At 42.5% G+C, this 18,191-nt stretch overlaps 3 protein-coding genes across 4 annotated transcripts in view; 1 reads left to right on the top strand and 2 right to left on the bottom strand.

Annotated features, from left to right (window-relative positions):
- The window catches only part of LOC311103947 (tectonin beta-propeller repeat-containing protein 1-like), a 28,192-nt gene extending 23,678 nt beyond the window's left edge, over nucleotides 1–4,514 (bottom strand). The window contains exons 1-6 of the mRNA XM_084145583.1: nucleotides 4,413–4,514; nucleotides 2,654–2,886; nucleotides 2,329–2,514; nucleotides 1,915–2,037; nucleotides 1,486–1,608; nucleotides 140–314 (exon numbers count right to left, since the gene is read on the bottom strand). Of these exons, the coding sequence (XP_084001709.1) occupies nucleotides 140–314; nucleotides 1,486–1,608; nucleotides 1,915–2,037; nucleotides 2,329–2,514; nucleotides 2,654–2,878 (832 nt within the window). The 5' untranslated portion in view covers nucleotides 2,879–2,886; nucleotides 4,413–4,514. The remainder of the gene's footprint in view (nucleotides 1–139; nucleotides 315–1,485; nucleotides 1,609–1,914; nucleotides 2,038–2,328; nucleotides 2,515–2,653; nucleotides 2,887–4,412) is intronic.
- A 2,324-nt stretch (nucleotides 4,515–6,838) lies between these two features.
- Nucleotides 6,839–13,343, top strand: LOC311103749 (membrane protein BRI3-like). Its single transcript, XM_084145391.1, has 3 exons — nucleotides 6,839–7,412; nucleotides 7,844–7,961; nucleotides 10,425–13,343. Exons 1-3 carry the CDS (start codon nucleotides 7,247–7,249, stop codon nucleotides 10,555–10,557), a joined length of 417 nt encoding a protein of 138 aa, XP_084001517.1. The 5' UTR covers nucleotides 6,839–7,246; the 3' UTR covers nucleotides 10,558–13,343.
- LOC311103744 (BAR/IMD domain-containing adapter protein 2-like 1) overlaps nucleotides 13,227–18,191 on the bottom strand; it is a 71,277-nt gene continuing 66,312 nt past the window's right edge. For both annotated transcript variants that reach the window (XM_084145386.1, XM_084145385.1), the window contains one exon: nucleotides 13,227–16,281. In XM_084145386.1, coding sequence (XP_084001512.1) covers nucleotides 16,209–16,281 — 73 coding nt within the window. In that variant the 3' untranslated portion in view covers nucleotides 13,227–16,208. The remainder of the gene's footprint in view (nucleotides 16,282–18,191) is intronic.

The raw sequence follows: 18,191 nt of genomic DNA on the forward strand, positions 1-18,191 counted from the left end.
AGGACAAAATAATTAACCTAGCTTCACATCTAACTCTGGTACCACATACAAGTCGTTGTCTACATGATCCCTTACACATTACCAAATATATCATCAGTATACTATCAGATGGTTGTGTGAACCAAATATCACCCCATACCTGTAGGACTGTCCAGGCAGATGCCTGTGCGGACCAGTAGCTGTCCGTCCCAGAGTACAGCCCAGAGCAAGTCCCCTGGTCCGGCAGAGATCTGGGCCACCTCCCGGGGGGCCTCCACCTCCTCCCAGCACTGGCCCTCTGGGACTTGCGGCAGGATGCCACTCCTGAACCACACCTGAGGAGAGAGAGGAGGCAACACCACCATGGTCCGTCTCGCAACTGTTCTTGATTATCACACTATTGTGTGTGTGTGTCCACATCACCACTCAAGACTTGCGTTAACTCACAACTCTTAAGGGTTGCAAGAGTTAGAAGACATTCTGGTTGAAATGAAAATTAAGTTCAGTTAATGTGTGTGCAGACTTTCATTATAATTTGATGTGATCTTCACATCAGTCAATTAAAAAGATGACTGAAACATAACATTTAGTGAAGGTAGGAATGCAAAGCATTCACATATAGGCACCTCACATGACAAACTTTGAAAACCGCTGCCTTGAGAGTTTCACATTCACTGAAGTAAGTGACGTTGACCTCAGTCCATTATATTTATAGTGGTGTAAATGGAAGATATATTCACATATTATCCCTATAGAGGATGGTATGCTGAGAGATTCCTGGAATAGCAGATCAAGACTGGATGTAAAGAGGAAGAACAGTCTAAGACCCCTACGCAATAACAATGATGGAGTAATGCTGCTCTCTAGTGGCCAAATGTTTGAACTGCACAATGATCTAGTGTGCTGTATTCATATTATTGTTTTTTATTACCCCTTTTTCGTGATATCCAATTGGTAGTTACAGTCTTGTCGCTGCAACTCCCGAAGGTCGAGTGCCATGCATCCCCCGAAACAAGACCCTACCAAGCCGCACAGCTTCTTGACACACTGCTCGCTTAACCCGGAAGCCAGCCGCACCAATGACAAGGACATCCCGTTCGGCCAAACCCTCCCCTAACCCGGACGACGCTGAGCCAATTGTGTGCCGCCTCATGGGTCTCCCGGTCGCGGCCTGGGATCGAACCTGGGTCTGTATTGACGCCTCAAGCACTGTGATGCAGAGCCTTAGACCGCTGCGCCACCCGGGAGGCCTCTAGTGTGCTGTATTTTACACCGCACCAAGTTGCCAACACTTTGAGGCTCTATGTTATTATGGGTTTAGGTTGTCATTGTCATCATTAAGATATGCAGGCCTGGAGTGTGCGAGTTTGTACAAAACATGAAGGTGAACAACATTACATTTGAAAGGTATTGTCATTGTGTGTGAAGAATCTGTTTGTATGCAGGTGAATTAAGACACAAGAAACATCATAGCAGAAGAACCTGTGGTGGATCCGCCATACTGACCTGTCCTTGTTGGGACACACCCCACAGGAAGTGATATCGCCCGGGTTGGTCGCTCATCTCCCAACCTCCACAGCTGATGTCACTGAGGGGGAGAGGGGGCCGCTTGGGGTGGTCCAAGGGGATCTGAGGAGGAGGTACAGTCAGGAGAGGAGCTGTTAAAACGAGGATATATTCACTGGAGGTATTGTAATACCTACAGGGGTGCATGTAGCCTTCAGTGGGGATCTCCTAGCCTGGTCCTAGATCTGTTTGTGCAGTCAGACAAATTATATGGTAATTGTCACACGTGAGTTGGCAAGATAAATAGACCAGGCTCGGAAAAAGATCTCACACAGAAACGAATGAGGTGGGGAGTCATGGTAGACGACATATGCTCACAATTACGTCAAGAGGACCAAATCAAGTCATGTGTGGGCCTACATACTGTACCTTGGTCCAAGAGCCTCTGGCTTTGTATCTCCTGTCTCTAATCCATCGCCTACGACAAACACACGAGTTCCACTTCTTCTCTCTGGAGAAGTTAGCAGGAAAGTCCACTGCATACTCCCAGCCCTAAATACACAGATGCACGCACACACATACAAACACACACAATTAAGCTGACAAGTGAAAGAGTTCAGAGGTCAGCAGTTGGCTCGTCTTGATCAACAGCAGTTTGTTTGATGTCTCCAAGGCTTTATAGTGCACTACTTTTGAGCAGGACCTATAGGGCTCTGGTCAAAAGTAGTGCACTAGGGAATAGGGTACCATTTGAGATGCACTCCATAGATTTATTGAGCACCTCAAAGCCTGCTACACCAGACTTCTGTGCAATAGTTGGTGTTCCAACTTCCAGTCTCTCACCCCGGTCTCAGTAGGGTCTCCTCCAGCGCAGACCTGGTCCACGTACCAATCCCCCTCCCACTCCCAGCTGTCTGAGGGCAAATGGAAGCTGTGCAGTGGCTGGGCGGTCACCCCTGTGAGGTCACTCCAGGCCCAGCGGTCGGTGGGCAGCAGCACGTCAGTGAAGCCATCCACTGGGTTCCACCTCTGAAACCACACAAACAGTGTTGTAAGGTACAATTGAACACACAGACACTAAGCATGCATGTGCATATGCAGGCACGCACGAACAGACATTTTTAAATAAATCAATGTTGGCAGAGGTGAGATGGCATGATCACAATACCTGGTTCTCATAGGTTTCCTCCCGATAGCGAATGGGCACCTCCCCAGGGTCGATATTGAGGTAAACATGGTGGTCGCAGCCAATTCCCCAGCTGCACCTCTGTCCAGCGGTAATGCGCTTTAGCTCCAGGAGGGTGTCCTCGTCACGCTCCCAGCGCCCTCTGGTGGTGGATAGGCTGTACACCTTCCCGTACACGTCCACTGCCCATAGGAGCGAGCTGGACATGATGGGGCCTGATGTTAAAACACAGGCAGTTTATAATCCACTCACCACACTGACCCAGCCTTACCGTATACAACATTGCTCTGTGCTGAGCGTTGTCTATTCTCTAGCAGATTGTTTTAGTAAAAGCTTAGCCACAGATAGAACAATGAGCCTGAAGCATCAGGTTGGCGTTTCCACTCAACACCAAATGTGGGCTGTGGGAGAGGGATTTTGACCAACATTCTGCTAATTTTCTCATTGATGAAACATTTGATCTCAATACAGTTCTCTGTTCCCAAAACTAGAATTTGTTAAGAACAGAGTGGGCTAAATTTTGCAGAGTTATTGCACACCTGCACTTCACAGAATAGGCTTTCCCTAACGGAAAGATGCAAATACAAGCTACAACACGCCAGTAGGATCTCGCTAGCTCGTGCTTGGCTCCGCTCACCTCCTTGCTTGTTCTGCCCACTATGATTAATTTGCTCATTGGAAATGACAGTCTGTCATCTATCTTGGGTTGGTTATAAAAAATGTTTGGCTTAGCTGCCAGTAGATTTGTTTTTTTACACACTGTCAGTTTTTTTTTTTCCCCTGTAGCCTACCTACTAGCCCAATAATGTACTCTTAAGGAGTGTAGGCGAGCCTACCGTTAATCCTTAACGTCCAAGGAGCTTGTTCTTTTCATAGGTAACGTTAGACTGGCTCTGGCACCTAAAACAGCCAAATGTGAATGGATTCTCAATTGTGATACGGTTCTAGAAACATAAAGCCATTTACTATCATATCAAAATAGTTTTACTAATGCAAAATATACACTTACTGTACACTGTTTTAACCGGCTTTATCACAGTTGTAGCCTACAGTATTGATCAGTTATAACACGTTTCTCGAGGCCTTCTTCCGTTAGGCCTACACACAGGTGTTTGGAGCACGCTAATTAGCACAGGTGGTCGCCTCCGTCTTCCGTAAACACGCGCTGTAACATGGAGATATGGCCGTGTGGGAACACTAACCCTATAAATATTGGAATGGGGAAATTGTATGTGCCATCGGTCCCAATGATATCCCTGCCAACGGTGTCGGCAGGCTGCTTAAACATTTTTGGTACCTATTTTAGAGTAGCCTGGCTATGTGGGTTTCAGGACATTTATCTAATTGATATAGCCTATGCACCGAGGAATAACGTTGTAAGGACCGGCTTGCACCTGAATAACGAAAACCGATCAACGGTTGTCAAGGAACACTGATAAGACGCGTCATGTTATCAGACACCCAGGTGCGTTAAAACCGGACACCTGCCATGCATGTTGATGCGCCCCAGCATGGAAAGAAATTCAATATCAATAGGACAATTGAAATAGGAACATTTAGGCCAACTGACTGTGGTTTGAGTTGATGACAAACAGCAAAACATGACCAAACTTCAATGTATCTAGTCCTGTCCTGCAAAGTGTCACTGACTTGATAGACTCCACTTGCGTCCTGTCCCCGAATACGTCATCCAATATTCCGTTATAACAGCGACATAGAGAGGTTCAAATTCCATACTTACTCTCTATCCCCCTTCTTGTAGGTTTAGGAGCATTTAGTTGGCCAAATCATCCATCCGATTATTCTATTCTATCCGCTTTTTATTCCCATGCTGAAGGTATAATGTCTCATTCCAAATACACAACAGGAAATGGAGGAACTGTTACTCGGATTGGCTGACATTTTGCAGGTGTCCAGAATCTCGTCCTCTGATTGGACAAACTGCGTGGGCTCGTATATTTTTCCGACGGCTGCAGCTGTTTGACGGAGAAGTGGAGAGACGCGCACATATAGCTTACTACCGGTATCTTAATTATTAATTCCGCACCAGTTAGATCTAAATAATTAAACAGTAGGTAGGTTTTAGTTGACTCAATAATTATTTATCATAATCACGATATTTGCATGCCTTCGAATAGACCATGGGCCAATATTTGTTATTGTCAGTGAGCTACTACAGTGACATTATAGTTATTTTGTTTTAGGCAACACTCTTTATAAAATTGGGAGGCTATATATTAATAGGAAATGTGACAACACAAGAAAAGGGCAGTGGAACTGGCGTCGAGGTCCAGACTTGAGTTTGAAGGCTATATAGCCTTGATATAGGCCTAGTGTTGTCATTCTGCATGCAATTAATTCAATAGGGCATGCCTATTATTTCTAAATATCATAACCATTATGTATGCCTAGCGTTACATTTGGTCATACAGCATGTCATAATTGTTGTGCAGAAGTAGGTTTAGGTGAGATAAACCAAGACTGTTGTGTGGGTCTAGTTTAATACAACGTTTGAATGATAGCCTAGTATGCATGCATTTTCAAATACAATTAGGGAGAGGTTCTTGCTACAACACAGCACTGGAAGTGTTTTAATTGATGGACTGCCACTTTAAGAAGCGCTGGGCGCGTTTGAGTGGTAAGGCTAAAGCAACCGACTGTAGACGAAAGTCGAGGAGTGAAGTCGGGGGAGGTGCATCTGCGAAAGACGGACACTAATGTGGTTTTCCAACAGCAAGTCTCAGATCAACATGGCAGTGTTGCCATTGTTTAAAAAATGTTTTCTTTATCATGTTGAAATAAACATGTATCTAACCCCCATAGCACACACTCACACACTGAAATCATAATAAAATATATTATGTGTGTAGTGAGAGAGAGAGACTCAAATATAATAATAATAATAATAATAATAATAATAATAATAATAATAATATGCCATTTAGCAGACGCTTTTATCCAAAGCGACTTACAGTCATAAATATCACATTTATTTCCCATGGGGGGCCAGTATGAAAAATGTATGCAATCACTAACTGTAAGTCGCTCTGGATAAGAGCGTCTGCTAAATAACTAAAATGTAAACGTAAACGTATACTGTGAAACTTCAATTAAACACAGCCTCAAATAGCCACCTGTCCCTTTTGATAGCCAGCAGGGCAACTACACACATTAGAGCAAATAAACGCCAGGTCTAAATGAATTGTTTACTAGTTTACCATTAATTGTTTACGAGTTTTAATGTTTGATTTGTTACATTAAATAAATCAGTAATGACTCAAAAAAATTATGGCAATCATCTGTTTTTATCACAAGTAAGAAACTGTTAGCCATTCGCTGCTAACAGCTGACAATTGCTAGCTAACTGGCCAGCACAAAAACAGTCAACAACTTCGGAAATATAGACCCCCAGAAATCGGCCGATTGCCCGATTTCGGCAGTTCTTACTAGTGGCGAAAGTACGAACTGCCGAAAATGCACAGTCAAAGAGGATAATAATGATTATGTTAAGGACATTTTTTTTTTTTAGAGAGGCATTCTAAGACAAAAGAAACGTGACACTGTGTAAATGATAACACATTAGTGCAGGTGCTTCTACACCTGCATTACTAGCTGTTTGGGGTTTTAGGCTGGGTTTCTGTACAGCACTTCGAGATATTAGCTGATGTAAGAAGGGCTATATAAAATAAAATTGATTGATTGATTGATTGATTAAAATGCTGGAAGTGAACGCTGGAATTAAAATATGAACTATGCATATGAGCAAAAGCAGTGTGCCTGGCTCAAATAAGCTCCTGTTGTGTTCACTAATTTAAGCAAATACATACCAGGGCTATTAATTGAAGTTTTATGGTATATCCACTGTACACACACATTGTTATATTGGTTCCTGTTTCAGTCATGTCTTTGGTCACGTTTGCATGGGTCAAAAAAGAAAAACACCCAAATGATTGGTTGACAATAGAGCCTCCCACAATGCAGCCAATGGCTGCAGGATTAAGTTGGTGAAGAACAACTGCAGAAACTTGCATTCAAAACTTCATAGGCACAAGTCAGACAATTTGTATCCCGAGAATGCAACAGACTTTGGTCACCGACTTGACAAATGTGACCCTCTCGAACACGACCGCTTTCTCCGCACATAGGCGTTCCATAGCGCGTCACATGATTTGAGTCTTGTGACAATCCAGACAGAAAGGGAAAACGAATTCTGAGTTTACAACTGTTCCTTGGGCGCTAGTGATTGGAGAGGTTCTTTTGACAAGAAAGCACATAATGAGGTGATAAGATGGCGATATTTTAGACGTTTCCCTGATTTTTTAAAAGCATCCTCCCTTTCGACTGAACAGTCTGCTAGTGTTTCGGGTGGTGCAGTCGGTGACAAAGTTGGCACATGGAGAGAGGCGATAACTTTAATTTTTGCGCGTCGTGTTTTCTTAGTTTTTTTGTACACTTCCGTGCCTGCGAAAGTCGTATGACTCGAGGCAACACCGTCTAAGTAAATCCAATTTGTGTGGGAAGAAGAGGGCCAGCCAAGTCAAAGAAAGAGGAAGATAACTTGAGTACGCAACAGATATGGACAGCAAACCTCTTCTCCAAGACCGTCCTCCCGCTTATGCTAACGTCGTCCCGGGGGCGTATGAATATGGCCAGCAGCACAATTATGGAGCTATCCCCGCCCCAACCCCTGTACCCCCGGGCTTTCAACAGCCGCCGCCGTATCAGTACCCCACTGGCCCAGGCAAGTAGATCACATTGTAGGGTTGTTACCTAACGTCCAAACCTAGCTCCTGAAGTATGACGTCGTTACGCGCCGATGTGCAAATGCTGGAACCGCTGTAACGTAACTTTTATTTTAGGTTGTATGAATTTGCTGACATTTATAGAGTAGCCTACACACTGTAGACTGTAATAATAAAAATAATAATAATAATTTGGGTGGATGCTTATATTTGTCCTATTTCACACATGTACAAGTGTGTGTTAGAGTAGTCTGTGCTCTAGGGTACTGGGTTCGTTGTTTTGTTATTTTACTAGTGACAAATACTGTACCTCTCTTGACTGACTGAAACTTGACTGAAACGGAAACTGACACTCATGACTGCCCCTTGTAGTTCAGACCTAGCCTAATTCAACCTCTAACTCCTCTCCTTTCCCCTTGTGCTACCACAGGGTTCCAAGAAGGCCCCAGTGCTCAGATGGGCCCAGCCATAGCCCAGCAGCCCTACCCAGGCACATACACCATCATCCAGCCCTCCGTGGTGGTGGTGGGGGGCTGCCCGGCCTGCAGGTGAGACACCAGCCCCAAACAACACACACATAGTGGGGAGGCATACTGTACGTTGGAAAGGGGCACAGAATTCAACAGAACAACAGTATTGTATATTTATGGAGGGGGGACTGTCTGGATTTCTGGCAGCATTCAATTCAGTCTGTTTTTAAAAATTGTTTTGTTATATTTTAGTAAAGTAACCTTGGACTGCTCAGTTGGTTAACATCACGTTGCACACAATATGTTGTCATCAGGCCGTTTTCACAAATGTTGACGTTGGGGTGATGCAGGAGATGACGAATGAGGTTGGAAAGTGGTGAAATGTTCAATTAATTTGCTGTTAGCACAGAGCTGAACTCTCTGAAAGTCACAGGGTGTCACAGGCAGAGTAATGATATAACAAGGGTGTAACTAAGGTGATTTAGAAAGAATAAACAAAAGAAAGAAGAGCCGTGTTTGAAACCTTGAGATGAACCACAGTTGGAGGGGGAACCAGATTTGGGAGAAGGTGTAGGGGTCTGCCAAACCAAGACGAGCCAGTAGGCTAATCTGCCATCAAGGAAAGCCTTTTCAGTGTCAATCAGCGGTGTTCCTGTGGTGGGCACATGGTTTCCATGTGTCAAATGACGGTTGTCTTCTGCTCTATCTTTGTCTAAAGTGTGTTCCACAGCATAGCTACATGTGAGCGTCACAACAACAGTATTACACACACTGCACTGTGGCCAGGCAGGCAGGCCTAGTACACGCTAAAGCTGCTGATGTAGGGTAGAGCTTCATTTGGAGAGTTACCGCAGTGGTTTCAATTTGTTTGACTCAACATCCTTTCAGTGTCAGCTGCTAAGAACACAGACACGTGACAGGAGAGAGGAAGTTGATTGACTGTACACGATGTATGATGCTCTTGAAGGTCAAATGTTATCATGTGTCAGGGTCGTTTGCCCTTATAAACTTTAAAATGTTTTGCAACGGAAAAGGAGGGTTTCTTATTGGACAAGTCTAGGTAGTCCCTTCCTATTGGTCTGTTTTCTTCCGTTTGGTGCTTAATGAACATGACCCAGCAGCTGTAATGTCTGTCTTGTGTTGATTTTGTAAAAATAATTTTTGTTGTTGTCAAATTTGTCTTTTCAAAATGAACATAATACAAGTCTAATTGCTGATAGAATAAACTAATGACATGTTTCCAATATGAGAATTTACCCCAGTGTTTGGTGTAAATACAGACTTTTGTTTCCACTTCTGAGGCCTGGTCCAAATGAAAGTTAAATAATAGAGCCTGATTTCTAGGAGCGTTAGATTGAGAGTAGAGAGAGACAGCTTGTTTTAGTTTCAGTCACCATTGTTTGCATTGCCAGGTTCAATAAAGGGTTCCAGTCTAGTTTGTGGCCTTGGCACGCTCTGACACTCCGCTGATAAGCACACCCATGACATGTAAATGGCACACAGCAGGGCAGGGGCAGGTTGGCAACACACACACACACACACAGCAGGCAAAACATTAAAGTCCACATTACATTTGCGCTCCACCTGTTGTTGCGCACATATTTTTGCTGTCCACCATTTCCCTTAGAAACGATTCTGACTAGAGGAAGTACAGCTACGACCGGAAGTGACTTTTTTTCGTAGCAGGTTAGTTGAATTTACTCAGCAAGTTAGGATAATTAACGTGGCATGTTTGATTCTATACAATGTAGATTTCCTCTAAGGGGAGTTGACAGATGCATTGGACATGATGCTAGTCAGCCAACATGTGGAGTCATAAGACCAGGCAGCAGTTCCTGATTGCTGTTAACCCCTGCAGCTCTGTTCCTACTAGCAGCCACGCTGGAGTCAGGGGAACCCAGAGTTAACTCTCTCTCCATGTGATTCTCCAGGTCACACTGTGAGACCACAATGTGCCTTTAGGCTACATACCAGTGTCATGATTATGTTCACGGCTCATACATCTAATAGCACTGCATCTCCAACACTGGACTGTCTGTCTGTGTTACTCTCTGCTCCCTGCATTACCACGGAAACCTAGAAAGCCCAGAGTCACAATGACTGCAAGAAAGTGTAGGCTACTTGTTACTGTTTTCCCATTAGTTCTCTCTCTCTCTTTATTAGTTATATTGCCCCGTAGCAACTTGACACACAACAACAGAATGGTTCAATCTCTACACCAATAGGTGTTCGCTTTCCTGCTCTTGGGTTTTGGGAGGTGGGTACATTGATAAGACCTCTCTGTCTTAAAAATGGTTTCAGGGGTGTATGGGAATTTAGTTGCTAATTGATGAGTTCAAGTGTTTTTGCTTGAATGTTGGCTATGTGTTACGTATATGTAATATGATAATTTAAATAACTTCTTATCTCACAAAACCACACAAATCCTTACTTATAGGCAAACATATGTTTTTGCTCAGGTGGCCCCTTTTTGCTCGAGAGCATCACCAGAGGCAAAAATTCCATCTAGCCTCTTTAATGTGTACCTTTATTTTTTTTCAGAGTGGGCGTGCTGGAGGATGACTTCACCTGTTTGGGAATCATGTGTGCCATCTTCTTCTTCCCCCTGGGGATCCTCTTCTGCCTGGCGCTGCGCCAGAGGAGATGTCCCAACTGTGGCGCCACCTTCGGGTAGAAGGACCAAACTGTAGCTAGCTCATCCTCTCACAGCCAAGCTGGATCTTTTAAACTTTGTTGTTTATAATTATTACACACTGATGATGCCATGTCTTTTCTTACAACGATTAAGGATTAAGTAGTCGCCACAATGAACTTATAGCCAGCCATTAATTATGATAATATGATAGAGGTGCATGTGAAAATCTAAATGTGTACATGCTAGGATAGATGATTTAGGAGTATTATCTAGTGAAGAGGCCTGGTCTTTGTCTATCTACTGCTGGTGCCTTTATTACGCTATAGAGCAGAAAACACACCAGGGGCCATATTCCACAAAGCCTATCAGAAAAGGTCCTAGGATCCTGTCTAAGACAAAAACAACTCCCAGCTCAGAGTAGATTTTAGGATGACAATACACTGCTCAGACAAACTCTGAGACAGGAGTAAAATCAACTCATAAAAGTTTCTCAGTTGGTAATCACGACAGTTTGAGGTACCGCAAAAGAAGGATAGTGATGACATCATTGACATTGTTGCAAATGATGAGGAATAAGCAATCACGACGAGGCACTGACAGCTGTATAGCACGCTTCAGAAAACTACGGTGAATGTGACTGTACATCAGATGTTGCAATGGTAAAACGTTTGATATAATTTGCCTGACACAATCACTTTAAATGTTTCCTAATATGTTGGTAATAATTATTGTGTAATATTTTTGGGACCATTTCTGATATTTTGAATAATGTGATAGGCATATTGAATCACAGTGTTTCACAGCTGTTAAAAGCTGAATGTTGATAGATATTAACGTTATTTCAGCACACTCCTGTTCAAAAACTCAAAATAGCTTTGGCACACTAGGCATCAAGTCACTTGCCGATAATGTTGCATAAAGTGTTTCAAAAAGGTCTATAATTTTTACCAAACAGAATCAAAGTTAACAGGCTGTAGATGCTTTCAATTGCCCAACCCATAGGCATGCCCAATTTAGGCATCTTGTTTAACAGCGTGATATTGTGCTCCAAAGGGCTAACTTCAAATGACATGATGTAGGTTAATGAAATAATTGAAAGAAAAATGTGTGATTTGTTTATTAGCCTAGTGGTTATAAGTATTTAGGCATAGGCTATCATGTGAATTAAGCCTTGTGAAATCATTGTCAAAAGCGCAAGATACAAGGTCTAGATTATTTATGGGGCGATCATATAGAACTATCAAACTCCAAAGCTATTGCCTGTCAATGGCCACTGCCTTTTTCTATTACCAAGACACCTGTTGGTAACTCTTAACTGGTTAGGACAGCTCATGAGGTCTCCTAAATATTTGTTGACTAGGTGGGGGACTATTATGACTAGAGGCTTCATGCATAGCTTTTATGTTGACCCATAAGAGTAGGAGTAAAATGTCTCTATTCTCAGCACTTACCACCAAATGTTTTACTCTGAGACGCTTTGTGGATACGGCCCAGGGTAGGAGTACTGATCTAGGATCACGTCCTCCCTGTCGACATAAACCTTGTGCATTATGATTTAAAAGCCAAACTGATCCTAGATTGGCATTCCTACACTGAGGATCTTTGTGAATACAGGCCCAGAATGGGATTGTGATCATAATGTGGCTCAAGACGTGGATCAATAACGAATGATTTACTTGATAGAATTCCTTTGTTTTGTCATGTTCAATCGAACGGAGGCACAAGTAGATTTTGTGCTCAATGTTAAATTCCAATTGCGCCACAACTGGGTATTGTTCAGTTCTGCCACTCCTGAAGCGACTTTTGTTTCATTTAGTCACATTTTAGGATTAATTATGTATAAAATAGACTCGTTGCGTTGGGAAATGTATCGTCACTGTACCGGTATAGGACTATAAGGAAACGACCGATCGAGCGAACGCCACTTTAAGCAACCCTTTTGAACCTCTTTGTTTTGAAGCCTTTGTAAATGCTGCCCACACTCAGTCTGGGCCTGTGTCGCAGAGAATAGCTTCTCCCAGCTTGACTCTGGCAGGGGGAGGGTTTTAAATGTAACGCTGAGACATCAGCTGTCCCTAAGCGAGACATTGAACATTTGTCTGAAAATTCTGGGGCCATGTCATATTTGCACTGCATTGACCATTGATTTTTATTGGGTATGATTCAGATAGATTGCTTTTATATAGGTCTGCAGACCTCAGAGTTTCTTATTGGACAAGACCAGGTAGTTCCTCCCTGTTTCAGTCCATTTTCTACCATTTGCTGCCTAATGAACAGGGATCTCTGTTCCAATATCCTTTAATGTCACACTATAGCATACCACTTAGAACGTACATTTTTATTGGGCATGCATTCTAAGTAGCATGGATATTCGGACAGGTTGAAGCGCCCTACACAGGCTCTGCAGGAGTTCACCCAGGTCAAGTCAGGCACCACGTCTTTGACCTTTGACCTACAACCAAGCAGACTCAGCCGAGGGAGGGAGGGAAAGCAAAGCATGCAGCGAGTTTTTGCATAATACGAGCAGGTTGACGTGTAATCTCTGGATAATGTGTAGCTATCTTAGTATTCTTCTCAGTGACAACTCAGCCCCCTGCGATCCTCCCTGCAATGGACAATCAACCAAGAATGTCTATCCCATCCGTAGGGTATTGTTACTGTCTATGTCCAATTGGTCCATGTCATGTAATAAAATTGTATTATATATTGGGGGGGGGCGTGTATTTTAAATTGATTTGCTTTGAAACACTACGCACGCTGTCATGATGGAGGTCCTTATTTTTTTATAAAAGAGAGTTATTGTAAATAAAGAAACATGAGTGCGGTACATGTGTTGACTGATATATTTTAACTCTTTATTCCTGGCCAATATTCATAAAGTGTCTCAAAGTAGGAGTGCTGATCTAGGATCAGGTCCCTCTTTCCATTTCATTGTATTAATTATGGTCTAAAAAGCTAAACGGATTTTAGATCAGTGCCCAATCACTTTGTAGAAGATAGTCTAGGACAGGGCTCTCCAACCCTGTTCCTGGAGAGCTACCCTCCTGTAGGTTTTCACTTTGACCCCAGTTGTAACTAACCTGGTTCAGCTTATCAGCCAGTTAATTATTAGAATCAGAGCCGACATCCACAGAGTTGATCATGAATGTGATCTCTGCGAACTTCAGGGAAATTGCCTTTAAAAGGTGTATTGTCAACAGTGTGCCTTGGATTGAAACCCAGCCTTTATAGTCATGAAGTAACAATGTTATAAATGTTATGACCAATCATATATAATTCACCAATAACAATTTATCACGACAAAGAAGTAACGAGAAGACAAGCAGTGAAATATAATATAGTAATATATATATATATATATATACAATAAAATATACTGAACAAAAATATAAAACGCAACATGCAACAATTTAAAAGATTTTACTGCGTTACAGTTCATATAAGGAAATCAGTCAACTGAAATTAGTTCATTAAGTCCTAATCTATGGATTTCACATGACTGGGAATACAGATATGCATCTGTTGGTCAAAGATACCTTTGAAAAAAAGTAGGGGCGTGGATCAGAAAACCAGTCAGTATCTGGTGTGACCAGCATTTGCCTCATGCAGCACGACATCTCCTTCGCATAGAGTTGATCAGGCTGTTGATTGTGGCCTGTGGAATGTTGTCCCACTCTTCTTCAATGGCTGTACGAAGTTGCTGGATATTGGCGGAAACTGGAACACGCTGTTGTACACGTCGATCCAGAGCATCCCAAACAGGCTTAATTGGTGACATGTCTGGTGAGTATGCAGGCCATTGAAGAACTGGGACATTTTCAGCTTCTAGGAATTGTGTACAGATCCTTGCGACATGGGGCTGTGCATTATCAGGCTCAAACATGAGGTGATGGCGGCAGATGAATGGCACAACAATGGGCTTCAGGATCTCATCACAGTATCTCTGTGCATTAAAATTGCCATTGATAAAATGTAATTGTGTTCATTGTCCGTAGTTTATGCCTGCCCCTACCATAACCCCACCGCCACCATGGGGCACTCTGTTCACAATTTTGACATCAGCAAACCACTTGCCTACACGATGCCATACATGTGGTCTGCGGTGAGGCCGGTTGGACGTACTACCAAATTCTCTTAAGAAATTAACATTCATTTATCTGGCAACAGCTCTGGTGGACATTCCTGCAGTCAGCATGCCAATTGCACGCTCCCTCAAAACTTGAGACATCTGTGGCATTGTGTTGTGTGACAAAACTGCACATTTTAGAGTGGCCTTTTATTGTCCCCAGCACAAGATGCACTTGTGTAATGATCATGCTGTTAAATCAACTTCTTAATAAGCCACACCTGTCAGGTGGATGGATTATTTTGGTAAAAGAGAAATGCCTACTAACAGGGATGTAAATAAATTTGTGCACAACATTTGAGAGAAATAAGCTTTTTATGTGTATGGGACATTTCTGGGATCTTTTATTTCAGCTCATGAAACATGGGACCAACACTTTACATGCTGCGTTTCAATTTTTGTTTAGTGTATATATATATATTTTCATACAGCAACGTTCCCAAACTCAGGGAGTAGGCAGGGCAGACCAAAGAAAAATAATACAATTAGCCACTAGGTTGAAAATGCCTTCCATGAAGCATGAAGATTAAAAGCAAAATGGCTGCACGGTCTTTGAGAAGTTACAAGGGCACGTAATGGAAAACGTTTTAAAACAATTGAACGTTTCTTATCAAACAATAAGAAACATTCCATCAAAGGTTTCAGTCTGCTTTGTTCCGTTTGGTGCCTAATGAACACGACCCGGGCTAACTGAATAACAGACAGGTGAGAGATGTTTCACAGAATGATTACTGTTGGTATACAGAGTTAAGGTAAACAGGTCTCACATCTTCCACTATTAACAGCAGCACTGTATGAACACTTAACTGTAAAACCGATCAGCAAGATGACAATGACACACTCAACCAATCAAATTCGTGTTACACTTCTTGGAAGGAGTTGAGGGGAAAAAACTGTGTGCGCTTCCCTTGAATGAGTATAGTTATATTCGACAGTCGCCAGCTGTTGGTCATTAGTAATGATAGCAACAATGCAATTTTACATGTCATATTCGAGATACATCAACACAATAACAAGAGCAACACTACCATAAGGACCTCTGTGAATTGTGATGCATAGGTCCCGTACAGCATACATTCATTCATCTACTGCCCTATGGCAACAAAAGATCATTGACGAGTGATTGAACAAGCAAAAATAAAAAAATACCTTAAATACATTCTGATATTTCAACGGCCCAATCTCAGGCTTTCCTCAACTCCTTTTCTCCCACGCCCAGCGAGAACGCATGTAGTATGTCGCACTCATCATCACCAACAAAAATAGGTCTAGAAAATCTACATATGTGCATCTGTTTACATAAATAAATCCTCCCACCTTCTCAGGGAGAGCGTTTGCAGCAGTAGGGCAACTGTGTTTAAGACAATGTCATTTCAAATGGCATCTGTAGTAGTGAAATTACTGGATCTTCTGCACAGCAGCCCACAGTGTCAAGTTGTCCTGTCCACTAGTGTCCGGCCCTGGGTCCATCCGCCTGGAGGAGGAGGGGGGGACAGCGTGGGGTGATGCCCAGCTGGAGGTGCCGCTCCTGGGTAGAGGTGGACAGGAGGGTGGGTCTGGAGGTTTAGATGACTGGGCCTGAGCGGTCGTTGGTGACTGTGGGACGCAGCTTGACTGCGGTGAACGGGTTCCCTCCCCTAGGGAGACAGAGACTGGTTAATACTGGTGTGATTACTTGATTTTATGACACTTGGGCCCTATTTGAACAAACCTAACACAATGGTAAATCTTAGCACTGGCAGTAGCATTATAGCTTTGGGGTATGTCAAAAATATTTTTGCTATTTTCACAACCGGAATTATGGGCACAGTAGCTGGGTAAATCAGAACGTGCTCCATGGCTAAATATGTGTTGCTTCAAGTTGTGTATTTATGGTCTTTTATGTATTGCATTGTCATCAAATCCAATTGGAATGTTAGTCTGTTATAGCCTAGTTCGTTAAATAGCCTGCCCCATATTTGCTAAATATGTTGAACATGTTTTGCAGGCCACATTGTTGTAGTTGCAGTGCTTCAATATGGAAAAACATTGTTAAACATAGGCTATAGCATTCACACTGATATAGGGGCTAGGCCTACTGTAGATTGCAGTCTGGACATGGACATACCAAACGTAGACAATAAGCAAGATTACATTCACTAGGCTATTGATAAGGCCTAAAAAGACAGTGTATAGTTTTAATCAAATTCTAATAAAAATGAAACAACTTGTTATAATAGATGTAAAGTCCCCTGTTTTCGGGACCTGAGTGGTTCTGGTACCGGTTCCAACTGACATCTTCGCTTATAAATCGATATGTCGACACCATAGATCGAAATGGCTTGCATTGAGTGGTAGCCCTGATTCTCATCTGCCTGTGTGAAGCAGGATGTGTGACACCACTTGAAGCTGGGATGTCCCTCCTACCATTTCATTCGTTCTTCCGACTGTCGATCAACTCCTGGCTGAACCCTACATCACAGCCACTAACAATGCATATGCCTGGAATCCTTACATTGTAAGGCAGCAGGAGAAGTGGTTTCATCGCTGTAGCACATTCAGAAATCGATTTATAGCCAGTAATCTAAAATAATTAATCGATTTTAAACAAAACACACTTTCTGTTTGTCATAGATGGACAAGATTAATATGAGATGAAAGGCGAGTTCCTAACAAGTAGCCAAGTTAGAGCTCTGTGAGACATTCACATCAGTGGGGGCAGACGTTTTGATCAAGAGAGACCTTTCGAAAATATGCAAATTTGATCTAACACTAAATATAGAAATATGTATTTTACAGTTAAGGAAATCTTATAGTTAGTCGTTTTATAAATTGATGATACTATATTTAGAAAACATATGAGTAATTTCAAGCCTTATTCATATAGTTTTGTTGAATAGGAAATACATCATATAAAATATTTCATATTTTCATCATATTTGTACTGTGTACTTGAGCTTGTGTCCTCAGAAATGTCAAAGCACTCTCAGTAGGCCATTTAAAACCTGGTTATTCATAGTCTACTTTTGGCTAATTGCCAGGATAAAAAGACGCACCTATGTGATGCAGGTATACTAGCCTTGATTAAGGGGAGAGTAGGCTATGCTTGGTTTTTAATCAAATTAAAGAAATTGGGGGAAAATAATAGTTTTTTTTACGCTTCTAAATACGAAATTCACCGGCACAAAAGGCACATCTCTCCTTCCATGGGCATTGTGTGTCATGGCTGGATAGGCTGCGCTTCCACTCTCAAAATTCATGGCATTATCATCTGCGTTACTGTTAAGACCTGCTTTTTGTGAGTCTTAAAACTTCCCATTAGCGCTGCATGAAATTGTCACTTTTGCGCATGTTTTTAAGGACACAACTAAAAAATTGTCACCCCTCCCACTTCAGTGCAAGAAAGCTTATGTTAGACAGGTAAATTGCCGAACTTGGCGTTAGGGCTGGAAAATGCCCGTGCACCAGATTTTAAATGACGAAATTGCAAACTAACGTGCATTTGACACTTGCTCCTCCTTAGCGCCAGCCCAAAATAGAACCCTTGCGCTCTGTATGTGGACGACAC

The sequence above is a fragment of the Coregonus lavaretus genome (assembly GCF_964263955.1).
Source record: "Coregonus lavaretus genome assembly, chromosome: 28".
Classification (NCBI taxonomy): Eukaryota; Metazoa; Chordata; class Actinopteri; order Salmoniformes; family Salmonidae; genus Coregonus; species Coregonus lavaretus.

Excerpts from the sequence above, each read along its gene's own strand:
- LOC311103749 (XM_084145391.1), top strand. The coding sequence starts at position 7,247 with ATGGACAGCAAACCTCTTCTCCAAGACCGTCCTCCCGCTTATGCTAAC. Across the intron at positions 7,413-7,843 it reads TCAGTACCCCACTGGCCCAG|GGTTCCAAGAAGGCCCCAGT; the intron begins GCAAGTAGATCA and ends GTGCTACCACAG. Across the intron at positions 7,962-10,424 it reads GGGGGCTGCCCGGCCTGCAG|AGTGGGCGTGCTGGAGGATG; the intron begins GTGAGACACCAG and ends ATTTTTTTTCAG.